At 37.3% G+C, this 14,948-nt stretch overlaps 1 protein-coding gene across 2 annotated transcripts in view; it reads right to left on the reverse strand.

Annotated features, from left to right (window-relative positions):
• Positions 1-6: 6 nt before the first annotated feature.
• MYBPC3 (myosin binding protein C3) overlaps positions 7-14,948 on the reverse strand; it is a 61,091-nt gene continuing 46,149 nt past the window's right edge. The window contains exons 29-35 of one of the 2 annotated variants that reach the window (XM_005419457.3): positions 10,879-11,074; positions 6,277-6,416; positions 5,356-5,515; positions 4,656-4,792; positions 1,967-2,153; positions 996-1,038; positions 7-473 (exon numbers count right to left, since the gene is read on the reverse strand). In XM_005419457.3, the coding sequence (XP_005419514.1) occupies positions 1,028-1,038; positions 1,967-2,153; positions 4,656-4,792; positions 5,356-5,515; positions 6,277-6,416; positions 10,879-11,074 (831 nt within the window). In that variant the 3' untranslated portion in view covers positions 7-473; positions 996-1,027. The remainder of the gene's footprint in view (positions 474-995; positions 1,039-1,966; positions 2,154-4,655; positions 4,793-5,355; positions 5,516-6,276; positions 6,417-10,878; positions 11,075-14,948) is intronic. The other variant, XM_005419458.2, reaches the window with a different exon arrangement.

Consider the following 14,948-nt stretch of genomic DNA (forward strand, 5'->3'; position numbering starts at 1 on the left):
TTGTATATTTGTATAATTATATACTGTAAATAGTATGTTACTACTTCATTATTCTGACCTACTTGTTTCTTATGAAGAATGTCAGAGTTCTGCAAAGAGAAAATGGAGTGAACTGTAGAATGGGGGGATTTATGCTTGTTTCAGACATTAGGAAAGGACTAGGGTTTTTTCAGTTTTACATGATTTTACTATTTTTTAAAAAACATATTTTGTGTATGTAATGGTGGAAAAGTTTTATCTTGATTTCTTTCAATTTCTTCATGTGGAGACAAGGGCAATCTAACTACGACCGATATATGAAAAGAGGAAATATTGTCTGAAAACACACTGAGTAAGCAGCACATTACAAGACACTGCTGCCTCCTTGTACATGTATATTAAGTGATTGCTAAGATGAGCAGGACTCCTAAATGAGCAGTATTTGTGTTTCATTAATCTCTTCACTTTTCTTCTTTTCAAGTTCCACTCTAATGCTGAGACAGAAAATGGAGAGAAGCATTTATTGTCAAATACATTACCTGACTGCTGTTATACTACTTTATTCTTTTTAAGTCTAAAATGTACATTACACATCTAGATGCATTTAAATGTTAACTATACTTTCTTTGTTGAAGCAAGGTTATTGATATTAGTTAGCCCTACTTTAATAAATAACAGTCTCTTAGAGAGAGTGCTTGTGGTGAATTAAGAAAAAATGACAACCAAATATTCTGTTATTCTTACAGATTTTTACATTGGCACAGTGTATTAAGGTGGAGACCCATAAAATACTGACTACTGAAAAACAAACAGAAATAAAAAAAATGCACATATAAACATTATTGTTTATATTATACATATAAACAATGATGTTTATATGTGCATCTGTTTATAATAATATAAACATTATAAACATTCTCAAAAGTCTCTACCATGAATACTTAATGATTGTTTATTCACACATTTGACCAAATAACCATTGCTCCTTTTTCCAGTTGAATTATTTTTATTCTTACCTTGACTTGCAGATCAACTGAGATTCAGAGTTTTACTGAGGAGCTGGAGAATGAAAAAAAGTTTAAGATATTATCAGACATTAAAGAATGGTAATTTTAAATTGAGGCTTGGTACTGAAAGTGAAATATGGACACTCTCTAGTAGTTGCTTTTATCTGATGATTCTAAGAAGATTTAATGTTCCCAAAGCCAGCTTCAGATGATGATAAAATTAATCCATGAGCCCTGAGGGTATTGGCACCCAGCACTGCAAGGTGTACTGTGTGCACATTCCTGATTTAGCACTGAGTCAAATATTCAACTTGGTGCTGTGTAGAAATACCTTCAGGCTTGCTGTGCTGAAAATGGATTTCCATCAATTATTGTTATGTAGGTCACTTTTGCAGCTTTTTCTGGGTTTGAGCACTTAAAGTAATGCTACATACATTTGTATTGATAAATAGATACTTTGCTGGCAGCTTTACAAAAAATATTGAATATTTCATATTTTTTTATTCTGTTATAAACATGTGACTTTTGTTCCTGGTCCTTTTGACAAACAAAATAATTTGTTACAGTTCCAAGAATGTTTGTGATGTAGCGTGCACTACCTTATACATATGTCTAATAGTCAATGATGTGATTTAAAACCTTCACTTACAGAATAAGCACAAATTCTGATGAAGTTATCCTCGATGCAGTGGTTGTAGATAGACCTCCCTTCCACTGCTAACTATCTGCTCTAGGAATAGCAAGTCAGAAGTGCGATAATTGTGCACCATCAGACCTGTATTACCTAGCAAGTAACCTAATTCTATCATAACACTTCAGAATGAAAAAAAAAATCTTAGTGATGCTTGTAATTAACAAACTTTTTATATACCACCCAAAAAAATCGGATAAAGGGGAACTATGACTTTATTTCCTTTTAACTACCCATTAGTCTCTCTTCATTGCAGTGATGGGGTTATGCATAGGATTAATCTGATTACCTCTGACATCCAGCCTGCACTCTATTTCAGCTTCCCCACACTCATTGACAGCTTTGCAGGTGTAAATGCCTCCGTCAAAGGGAGTGGGCTTGCGGATCTCCAGGGTCAGCACCCCCTGCTTACTGAACATGCGGTACTTGGCGTCCCCAGAGAGATCCATTTTGTTTTTGAACCAGAATATCTTTGGCTGAAGAACAAAAAAGAAGATTTTTAAGATAGAAGGTAGAGAATGGAAGACTTACACCTGATCTTGCAGCCTCCTGTAGCCATCAAAGGCTAAGTAGTATTATATGGGGTATTATGAGGAGTATTTAAAAAGAACTGTTAATAGTTTTTCAAGGAACATCTCATTCAGTGCAAATTCATGAAACCAATAATATAACAGTTCAGTATTTTTGTTAACTCAAAAATAGCACATAGAAAATGTAGGTTTTTTCCCTCTTTTATTGCAATTTGAAAAAAACCCCAACCCCTATTAACTGTCTACAAATTCATTCATTTAGGAGTTATTTAGTTGTGCTTATTAAAATGTATTTGACTGCTACAAGTATCTTACAGAAGGGGAATTAAATGTCACAGATTACTAGAACAGAAGTGTCATAAAAGTCCACAGATGCTGGGTGGCCAATTTAGGATGCCAGGTTTGGTCCAGGAAAGGATTTTCCAAACTCTCTAGCATATCTTTAGAAACTTCAGGAATTTAAACATAAAGTTCCTGTTGGCTTCTGCTATGGAATGAAGTGGTTGCTTCTATACCAGTTCAAGCTTTTATGTTTTGTTTCCAATCCCTGAAAATATGCCTTTAATTTTTATAAATGAAATTTTGAAAATGAAAAATCTGATGAAACAAACTGCTTTTGTTTATTTCAAGCTCATTAGTACATATAGTGAAGAAACAGTCTTTAAAGAATAGAAAACCAAGTTTTACATTTATCTGTTTTTCTTTCAGACATTAATGTCTTCTGTTTCTTCACCCATAAACCCGAAAACTACTTGCACTGTTTTTACAGAGTGCATTCAAATCTACTGAATCACTTTTGTCTTTCACCTGTGGTATATCAGTCCAGTGCATCCCACCTGCAACTTGCTCAATTTTCTTGATAGGTCTCTACTGGAATTTTTCCTGCCTTAACATTTTTTCCTTGCTTCTCTATAGCTTCTTTATCTTTCTGGATATATGTCTCTTGTTATACTTCATTACTGGCAGGGCAGTGGAAAAGTTACCACTGCAAGCAGAGACAGTGCATGCCATACAGATCATCCTGAGGTGTGCTTGACAATCTACAATTATTAAGAACTGGGAACTTTTCATCTGCATAAGGTAATGAGAGCTTTTGCAGAGCACTGCTGCAGGTACTGAAACATTTTATCAAGGTTAATTTGGGCAATGGAAGTACAAAAACATATCTTGAAAAGCTGCTTTAGGAGCATTAGGTGTACTGAAGGTTGAGGACTACTTGGATCCTTCAGGCTAATGTGAAGGAGGAGCTAGCATGCCTGAATTGCAAAACCTTCCATTACTGCTCAAGAACCGCTGTAAAATTGAGAAGGTTTTTAAAGAATCTTCTTAAAACCATGGAAACAGAATGAAGTGGATGCAGATGCACAAAAATGTCAGTTAACCAAGAGGGAATATTGTCAATAACACTGTCATTTCTAAGCTGAGGCAGCTACTGGAAGATGAATTTTGCCTACAGTTGCTGGTGTTTATTCTGTAATGTCCTTGTTTTTTTGAAGCTGTTTACATGGATATGCTTCCTTTTTACTTTTGAGTTTTGTCTGGAGCTCCTTCTTCATACAATGAATGCAGCAAATGATTTTTTTAGATTTGGACTGAGTGATTGTTACGTGTTTTGCTCTGTAGCAATCAGATCCTTTCACGGGTATGAGGTAGTGAAAGAAGCTGAAAATAAGTAGCCAGACGTGAAGGGATTGTGCTAATTTAAATTTAGGACAAGATTATGTTTTAATATGGTAAATTCCTTCACTGCAGGCAAAAATCTTATTTCCCTTTTCTGAGAAATCTAAATTTAGCTCCTAGCTGATACAGTTTTTACTGCTTGTTCCTGATTAATAAAATAGTACATCTTTATGTACTCTTTGACGGGACTTTCATAAATATATTTAGAATGAGAAAATATTCCTGTGAGATTAAAAAAACAAACCAACAAAACCCCCGCAAAAAAACTTCACATGAGACCACGCCTTATTCTAGTTAGTTTTGCAAAATGGCTCAGACTGTCAAAAACTTCTGTGGATGCATTGGTGTTACAGAAAAACTGCTGTTCCTCTGTGTCATTTAAGTTAGTGGAACAGTAGATGACATTTAGCTGCTGTTTTCTTCAAACTCTGGAGAGAGCAGAGTATAGATTGTGAGCAGACCATTTTGTCATTGTTTGCCTTCTGCAGTGAGTAGGTTTTGTGCAGAGGTGGTACATTTCCAGTGGTGTGGTGCCACCAGGAGCAGTGAGTGCCCTTCCCTCTGTCCCCATCACTGTGTCACCCCCCAGCTGTGCACAGACCCACCCAACCACTTGCCCCCCCTCTCTGCAGGCTCAGGTGTGGGCGAGGTGGGCATGACCAGGTGCCCTCTGCTGCTCCTCTGCACAGCCATGCCACACTCAGCCACCCTGAGCTGGCAGGAATTCTTGCCTTGGTGCAGCAATCTCAGTGACAGTGGTGACTGTACCTTGGGGATGCCTCTGACAGCACAGCTGAGTGTGGTTTTGTAGCCCGCGATCACAGAGCGGGTCACTAAAGGGTGGGTAAATTTAGGGCCCTCCGAGAAGTCGTGTTCTTTGTAACAAGGGGGTTTATAAGTGGTGCCTGCAGTTCAAAGAGACAAAATAGTAAGAACTGTGTTGGCAGTTCTGCTGACTTCTGTACAATCTATCTGTCATTTATTTTGTCTGTATCATTTTAAGAAGCTTCAAAACTTTTGGCATTTGTGATAGAAAAAGTCTTTAAATACATTTCATTCTTAAGCATATCTCATGTTTAATGTGTTAGTTAAGGGTCCTGGCTATCATGAGTTTTCAGCTTCTATTAAAAATATGATGGCCATATGTGTACAGGGAAAGTCTTCACCACAGACATCTTCAACTTTTAACCCCAAAATAGAAACATAATCCCCCTGTTGTATTATTTACTTCAGACAATATAGTTTAGGAAGACTGTGTGATTAAATATTTTTTAACTAACTTTTGTATTAGTACAGGAGATATGCCTAGATAAAGGCTCTTGATGCTGAAGCTCTTTTTAAGTGCTGGTTGCTAAATAATGAAAATATCTTTAGGGGTGCAGCTAGTAAATCTGTATTTTCCATTTGCCAGCGTATTACTTCTGGTACTTAGTGGCTTTTGTGATCTTTGGTTTGAAGAATATGTTACCTGTTTTTTGGATATGGGCAGGATTTTTGGTGGTTGCAGCAGTTTCACTCAATCCACACAAATTTTCACTGAAGATTCGAAAAAAATAGTCATTTCCCATAATGAGGTCTGACACGATACAGTTTGTGCGACGATAGTGATCAAAAACCGTGTACCATTCCTGTAACAAGACCGTACTGTTTAGAAAGATCGTATGAGAGGTCAGACTGGTGCTGCTTTTGGTATGGAGAGAATTATTTTGTTACAAGGAAAAGACAGGCAGACAGGTATTTAGCACTAACCTGTGAAATTAACATTATGTTACTCCCTGTGAAGATCAGCTGATCTGTTTTCTTACTTTTATATTCTGGTGGTGTGATAGGCATATTAATGCTTCCATTTTGAGAAAAAAATTCCCTCAACTCTCTGCCATATTTTGGCCACACTCCTATCTGGGGAATCTGGTACAAGATGTGTACTCAGAATGTGACTGCTCAGTGGGCTCTTCCATGAGAAAGATATTTTCCAGTTTGACAGGCACACATACCTCTCCCAGTACATACCCTGCTATGCCTAGCATCTCACTTCAACTCTAACTCTTCCTCCCTCCCCTTCAATTTTTTGCTGCATTTATGAAAAATATAATTCCAAATAAAAACTATCATTCCACCTTCTAAGGAGAGCTGTCTATGCAGTTGCCTCCTGATACTGCACAGGCTTGGTCTCTCTTCCATTTTCTACTGAGTATTTAGATTAATCTTTCACCTTTTGGGTTTTTTTTAGATTCTACTTTTCAATGTTTAATTACCTCTGAGGTGCCACAGGACACCTTGGACACACAAATGAGTGTCATGAACTCAGTCATTTCCTCAAGTCTCTGTGTTCCCAGAGCAGGTGCTGGTTTAACTCCCTTCAAAGCCACAGACCCAGCCAAGTTCTTACCATTGTTTTTTTGTCAGCTTTCTGAATGGTGTAGCCCAAGATCTGAGCATTGCCGTCATCCTGGGGAGGTGACCACTCCAGGGCTGCATTAAATCCCCAAACATCCACAAGCTTTATATTCTGAGGAGGCCCAGGCTTGTCTGCAGAGGAGACATAAGAAAACACCTTAGCTTTTAGTTCAAGGTTCAAGAGCTTTGTCATTTCCCCATGCAGGGAAAAAAAATAGAACCTGATAGCAATCTGTAACATTCCATAGCAACACACTTAATTAATGTGAAATTAAAACTGTAAACAAGAACATTGGGAAATTTTAAAATACCCTTTGAATATTCTTTTGAGAGGCTGAATCCTATGGAGAAATAGAAAACACACGAGAATTAGTAACATCTTTAAAATAGAATAAGAAGTTTGTGTTGTTTGCATGGATGTGATTAACTCTTTAACTGCAGTTTTATTACTTACTTTGTTACCTCAGTGCAATTTCTTGGCCATTTATCTACACTGCTATAACTACCAGGCCAATGGGGTGTGTGCCTTCCAGCTGAGGAAGGCCAGCCATTTGGGAATACATCTTTTCCCTCTTGGCTCAGTGCTTGTTAGCTTGCCCACTAGGTGATTTCTCTGTAATACCTAGAAAAAGAACAAACTCTCAAAGAGATAGAGAAATCTGTGTCCTTTTTAAGATACATGGAAATATAGAGAAAAACAACATAGTATGAAATGATAATAATTTTATTTTTTCTTTTTATATCGTGTTGTTTAGTCAAATGCTGTAAGCTTTAGATTAGATTTATTAAATAATATTTCTGTCTTTTTAAGTTGAGGACACCAATCCACCTTTTTGATGTTAGATTGTTGCACCCAGTTATGGGGCCTGCTGGGGACAGCTGGATAGTTCATCTCATTATTGAGTGAAAAATAGTTCAAGATCATTTTAGACAGCTGAAGGGAAACTGTCTCCCCATTGTGTAGTTAAGCTGGAAAAATTAAGAAAATTGTAAGAATCTGATGGATGTAGGTTTGAGATGAGCAAAGCACAGAGGAATGTAATTATAGATGGCTTGTAATTTAATTCCTTAAAGAAGGATATTCAAACCAGTAATAAATTAGCCTTTGTTATTGGGGGAACTGGGACTTTCTACATCGACGCATAATGTGCTAATTCTCTTTTCAATGACAAACTTTGGAATTGAAAAGCTGCTTTATAATTAGGTTTGACCCCTACTGTCCTTCTTCAAAGTGGTGCCTACTAGAGCACTGCATGATGTCTGATAAGGGATATGGAATGCGTGGCTCTCATTCCATTTATCATCTTCTTTCTGCCTATCTTAACTAACATTTCAGAGAAAAACCTGCCATCTTCTGTGTTTCTCAGCAGCCGCCAACCAGGTAAAACCTTCATACATTTTCTTCTCTGTTTCTGAAGGAGGGAATGGCAATATGTTGTCAAATGAGCAACATTGCTTATGGGGATGTGGAAATGCATTTGTTGTTAACTTGAATCACAACTTAGAAGAAACAAAAATCTAGTTGTTTTGTTAGATATGTATTTCATTTTACAGAAATCAATCAATCTATTCCGATTTAAGAGAAGAATTTTTCATACTACATACCTGTCTGCATATGTGTGAAGAACAACCTTAAAAAAGGCAGAGATGGATAAATTTGCTACATGGGTTTTTATGTTCTTGATCTTTGTGGTTCAGTGGGATAATGCAATCTGCAAGAAGATCTGTCCAAAATTTCTTCATAGAATGGTAGAATATTTCTTTCTCAGTAATAACCAGTACAACTCTAGCTTATGGATAGAGGATGGGAAAAGTTAAACTTATTGATACTTCTGACTCAAATTATTTTCCTCTGTAGAGCACTGTGTCGTAGTGGGGATTTATATTCTGAGGAAGTATTCTGTCTTACCCGCAGCGCAAGCTCAGCTGAGGAGTTTTGCAAACTAATGAAATTTATACAATGGGAAGAGGAGATAGTGTGAATTACCTTTCAAAGATAAATTCTAATTTATATTTTCAAATAATACAAAACAAGAAAAATAATTAATTACAGTTAAAAAAATAAAGTATAGAACTGAGGTTTGCTTTGGTCAATAGAAGTCATGATGAAAGACATAATTTATTGATTCATGTAGAGGGTGAAAGAAGTTGAGGGAACCATATTCTCCGGAGATTGGAGTTATTTTCATTATCTTTGAACTTTCTAAAAGTCTTTAGTAAATACTCGATTCCCATGGAAATAGTGCACATCTTTTTTTGATCTGCAGAGTAAATAGCAACAACTGTTTTGGCAACGAGGGAAGGTGATGGCAGTAACAGAGTTGTTTCCTCTTGTTTGGAGCTGACCTGACTCATCACCACAGCAGAGCTTTTGGCTACCTGCACTCTTGCCTTACCCCAAAAAAAGATAGGTGCTGAAGCCACAAGCATTACTTGTTCATCAAGGAGACTTTTGCCAAGGGAAGTTAGCTGATGAAAAGACACCTCAAAAGATCACTGATTGACTTGTTGTATCTCTGAAACCCAGGGTGGCTTTTCAGCCTGCTGTTCTACAGCACCGAAACCACCACTAGGAGTGTAGAAAGAGTTCCTGAATCACCCATATTTCTGTTGTGCCAAGAGAATATAAAATCTGGGGAACAAAATGTGCAGTTGGCAGAATTGAGAAGAGGTAGTTCCTCTAGAATAACACAATCAAGAATCAGGGTAGATGCCCTGATTGCAGAAGTATCTGCATATGTAACGAGCCCTTTCTCTTCTTGGTCATGAATTAATGAAACATATATATTCCCATTCATTTAACCAAACTGCCCAAGAAGTACAAAATTAATGTCCTACAACTCTTACATGTGTGATAAGATTAGTTCTTTTTATCAATATTTCATTTTCTGTATAGTATAACTCTCTGGCAATGGTAGATGGATATGTTTTTGTGACTTTCTACACAAACAGTAGGCAGAAGATACTTGGTGCTATGGCCTAAGAGCAATGGCCAGAATCAAGAGCCACTAACCAGTTTTAGAAAGATAAATTAGAATGTAGGGTGCACTACTCCCCTTTACCTGAGTCATAGGGTCAGAGAATGGCTTAGGTTGGAAGGGACATCAAAGATCTTTCAGTTCCAACCCCATGGCATGGGCAGGGACACCTTCCAGCAGACCAGATTGCTCAGAGCCCCATCCAGCCTTGCCCTGAACAGCACCAGGCATGGGGCATCCACACCTTCTCTGGGCGCTCTTGGGATTATTTTTGTTTAGCTGCCATTTACTTATTTTGCTCTTGCAGAACTGCAGTCATCCTTTGAGCAGAAGCTGCTGCTGGTATTAAGACATATTTTCTCCAATTTTTTGTGCCGTTCTTGTTTGCTGTTGGCACCATTGCATACCCATTCTGCCAACATAATTAATAAAACTTAAGCAGAGCAAAGTCAGCATTTTTAATTCCAAAGCATTAGGAGGTGAGCCAAAACACGTATTCTGAAAATGTATTGATACACTGGAAGAAATTTGGGATAACAGTGTAAAAGTGTGGGGAAAGAGAAATAAAAACAGTTATCAAGAATGTTAAAAAGAGTGCTAATGAGGAGAAACATAAAAGCTCTGGCTAAACATTAATGAAATCTGAATATGCAAGATCTCAGAATATCTCTCACATAATCCCAACAGAAGTTATGGAAACTTTGGCAATGACATTAGAAAACATTGGAAACTGTATTACATTGGAAATTGTATAATAGAGAATAAGCTCCAGACTAACTAGACACTCTTAACAGAGTAAAGCATTAAATGTAAATTTTTCAAATTCACAGGACTGTGCCTTCTAATTTTTAAAACTGTAGAGGTATATTATGGCAATAATTTTATCTCCCTATCCTTATCTAATGAAAAAAGCCCCATGTAAAAGTACGCCCATTCCAAGAGTCATATTTCCTTCCTTGAGTATAATATGGCTATGCCTAAGAACACCAGAACTCTGAAATTCTATCTCTCTTAAAGTGACAAAAAGGAGATTGATAAGGATGATCAAAGATATGGAATGGCATCTGTTTGAAAATAGTCAACATGAAGAGAGTAAAAGAGTTGAGAAAGTTAACTGAGGCAAGTGGGACTGAATGTTATAAAATTATGAGTAACATGGAAAAGCTGAATGATTATTCTTGTTTTTTTCTGATACAAAACTGTATGGATGTTAAATGAGATTGTCAGGAGACAGACTCTAATTAAAACAAATAGGTATATGTACTTAAAATGAAATTCCTTATAAAAGGATGTTTGGATTCTCAAACTAGACCTGGATTAAAATACAGACTGGATAAAATTAGGCAAGAAAAAGATCACTAAAGATCACTAAATAGCTATGGAACACAAAGAATATCCCTCACCCTCTGAAGGTCTCTAAGACACAGATAATTTCATGGTGGGAAAATGTAGTAGGAAAATAAGGTCACATGCTTGCCCTGCTCTTTGTCCTACCATCTGCAACCAACCATTGAAAGAGAAGGGATTCTGAGGGAGTTGGACCTTTGGGTTGCCTCAGTCCGGCCATTATTTTGTTTTGCATGATCTGCTTAATTCTGATGTTGTCAGGGTCTTACCTATGATTTGTATTGTTATTGCAACTTTATCAGACATGTTTTCTATCTGAAGAGTGACTTCATATGCTCCTGAGTGGTGAAGCTCTGCTTTTCTGATGAAAAGGATTGTGTCCGTGCTACTGTTCCGAATTCCCACATCTTTGGAGTCTAGAGTTTGACCATCTTTCAGCCAGGTGATTTTGGGTCTTGGTTTACCCTAAATAGAGAAAAAAAAATTTAAAGGCTTTAGTATTTCCATTTTTCTCTTAGCAATAAATCTAGAAGGCTTAATATAATACACAGAGTTGAGATAGTAAACTCTATAAGTACTTTACAATTTCTGTTTTCCTCCAGACAAATATTTGCTACCATCTGTGTGGTTTAGTGGCACCATGCTCTGAGGATGGCATTTAGTTAGAGACTGAAGTGATACTGAGAACAAATCCAGAAATACTATAAATGTGCCGGGCTGGTACTCATTCCCAGGCATCAGTGAAGCCCACAGGTGATTTGACTTGTTCTGATTGTTATTAGCAGAATCTTTACACACCTGAGGACTTTATTAGCTTTGCTCCCCTTCTCCTTCCTTTCTTAAAATGTTTGATGCTCTGTCCTCAGGCATTTTAAAGATTTTTTGAAAAATTATTGTAATCTTGCAGTCTTGGGAAGTGAAATTTACTGTATAATTCTTTCTGCACTGCAAAATTATTTTGGTAACTGTCAACCTAAGCAGTCTGTGTTGCTGCACCCATGGAAGATGGCATTGTGGAATCAGTGAGCTATCAGTGGTGTGCACCACTCTCATCCAGCCATTTCCAGGAAAAATGGTAAGTACTATTTAGTTCTTCAGAAGTTATTGGGGTGCTACTTCCACAGTACAACTCCAGACAAGGAATCCCAAGAAAGCAGAAAATGGCCATAACATATTTATTAAGTGTATTAATAGTTAATCCAACAGAAAATAACTCAGTGGGGGGTTTTAAGTTTCTGCCAGATTACCAAGGTGGAACAGAGCGGCCCAGGCCTGGAGTAGTTCAGAGGGGTGGAGAGGGAAAGTGGCACCTTGCAGGGCCAGCAGTCACCTCTGCTCAGGCTGCCCTGAACTGGAGCCCAAGGCACTGAAATGGGGACGCTGCCTCAGGTAAACAGCAGAGAAAGCAGCTCTGGAAGGTTCCTCAATCCACTGGAAAAACTCTTTCTCGCTCTGAAAGACTGTATCTCTTCCCTTGGCCTACACAGGGAGATTAAAATACTCAGACTCTTGGTTTTGGTGCCTAAAGGTAGACAGAATAATAATGAATCTTTGTGCATTGCTATACCTCTATTTCAGGTTTTTCTGGTATTTGCTCGAAAAGTCTGTGTACCATTATTCTTTTTTCCAGTCGTATTAGGAAAAAAACTTCACCTTTTATAAGAGTCAGGCCAAGATCTGTCCAAAATTATACTTAAAGGATGTCTAAAAGACCTAGAAATTGCCATTTGTTCATTGATGCTCTTTTCTCTAACTCATCAGATGTATTGTAGTTTATTTTACATCAGGGCTGATAAACACCTTGAATGAGCTATGGTTTTGGATCTTGCATTCTCTCTGATGAATTATTTTCCTACAGCTTTCTGCCAAGGAGCATAGTTAAGAGCACCTCAGGGCTGAAATAATAGATATGCGAGAGTTTTTTCCTGTTATAGTGTACCTGTATGCTGGTCTCATTTCAGAGAACCCTCAGAAAAACCTCTAAGAGCAAGAAATGGCTTCCTCTCTTCAGCTGGAATGTATAGTAGAAATTCTGGAATAAGTGAAAGGGTTTGGGTTGTTTTGTGTTTTATTTTCCATATCTGATTATTGGTGAACAGGCCAAGAACTGACTCTATTTTACTCCCTACATATGCCTATATTTTAAAGTGATATGAAGATCCTCCTTGAAAAATTTGGCTAGGGAATGCTTGAAAAATAAAAACAATCTGCCTAAATAGTATAGTTCTATGGGCATTTATTTAAATTTCTACTTTGCCAAGACAAATACTTGGCAGGTTTTCAGGCTGATTACAAGGTTGTTGCTGCTGGTGTTCTAGTGTGGTTGATCAGATATGTTCACTCACAGCTCCTCCTTTTTTGAGGTGCTGAGAGAGCCAGTGAAAGATTCCAAGTGTTCTAAGTGCTGGTTTTCATATACTCTTATATTTATAGACTGTGAAAAGCATAATCACATAGAAAGCATGTTCCTAATACATATGTCAGAGGATTGGATTTCTGCAATGTGAAATAGATAATCTGAGAGAGAATAGTGAGTGACAGAGTAGCTAAATAGCACCAGAGAAACTTAAGGAGTTCACAGCCAGGGAAGAATGAATTTAAATGCTCTTAGATATTTATATTCACACATTTATGATGGACAAAAAGACTGCTCAGTACTACTGTGAATTTTATCCACTAATAGCACATAATACCCCTCCAATCACATGCCACATTGTTAATTTTGAAGGAAGAATATGTTGATTCTCTTCTTTTCACCAGAATGTTCCACCTGCTTAAAGTACTCAACCTAAAAAAGGTTAGTAACAATGTTTTACTTTTCTTTCAGGACATTTTGGTCTAAAGATTTAAATAGATCTGCTAGTAGCATTAAACCCAGGACACCTTGACAATGTATTTCACAGAATTTTACTGTAGTGACCACAGAGGTCACTGGAAAGGTTGCACAGAGACTGTAAATAGTAGAAGACACTGACTTCCACTTTCACTAGATACCAGATTCTGTATCTATTTAGAATCTTCTTCTGCAATAGAAATGGCCAGTGACTTAAAATTTTTCAAAATGTGAAGGGAAAAGATCTTTTTGATTTACTTTTTTCGAAAGGTCACCTGTATTACATATTCTAAACAGCTATAGCCACAATTTTTAATACTGTGAGGCTGAAATTCAACACTATGACAGATTTAATTTACTCAAATAAATACTTCTTGAATTAAAGTCTTCTGGCTTCATTCTCAGAGTGAAATCTGGTGTTGCTGGATAGATTTTAGCATTTTTTGTTAGCCTTACTCTTTAGGAGACAAGAGCTTATACCAACACATGATTTGTCAGTCAGCTACTCAAATCACTTTTCAATTAGTTCGTTCAGTTTGGCCAAATTTGCCAGAGCACCTGAAATCACTAAGATTAGCTTAGTGCAGTTCTGTGAAAAATTGAAATGCCAAAACCTCAGTTAGTGTCCCCACTAAGAAAAGTCAGGAAAAGCTCAGTCTTTTAACTATTTTGTTTTGCAACAGCTGAATGATGAGGCAGGATTAAGTGAAGCTCTGGATTAGTTGCCACATGCACTTAGCCTGGCCAGGGAACTGAGGACGTGTCAGTGAGGGGAGGAGGGCACAGAACTGGCAAATCTCTGGGAATATTGCAGTGAGGCTGCTCTCAGCACAGGAGGTGCTGCATGAGCTGGCACAGGGGTGATATGGGGCTGTCATGGTTTATTTAGCACCTCCCTTCCTGGCAGAGTCTTGTGGGGAGCAGAGAAGGCCTTGACTCTGTGTATGCACTGCTCTCAGCAACAGCTAAAGTACCCCAAAATTATCAATACTCTTTCCAGCACTAATTGAAAATGTCACCCCATAGTAACTTCCAGGAAGAAAACTGACTGCCCAGTCAAAACCAGCACAAGGGGACACAAGACACAAATCTCTAAAATGCTAAACTTTATTCCCGTGCTTATGGGACAGCTTGTCAAATTTGTGCAATTTTTCTTCAACCAGGATATCAAAGCAGGAAAAATATCTGTTTATTTTAGGGTTTTTGAAAAATAATTACATAACTCAGAATAGGAGATGTACAAATCTTGAATTTTGTGTGTGGCTAGACATCAGTAAAAAAGTAATTTTAACAATTTTGGAGAAAAGAAATATGAAAGAAAAAAAAATGCCTTATGATTATGCTGACATAATTCAAGCATGCAATTCAAGAAAATTATCCATTCATGAGCGTGCAATTGTGTACTAATCAGATATATCTCTGTGAAAAAGCAACTTTTCATGTGACCCAGTAACCATAATGCAAAAAAGACATGTACCTTTAAGTTTACATAAATTTTGCTCTAAT

The sequence above is a fragment of the Geospiza fortis genome, unplaced genomic scaffold (genome assembly GCF_000277835.1).
Source record: "Geospiza fortis unplaced genomic scaffold, GeoFor_1.0 scaffold66, whole genome shotgun sequence".
In the NCBI taxonomy this organism is placed as follows: Eukaryota; Metazoa; Chordata; class Aves; order Passeriformes; family Thraupidae; genus Geospiza; species Geospiza fortis.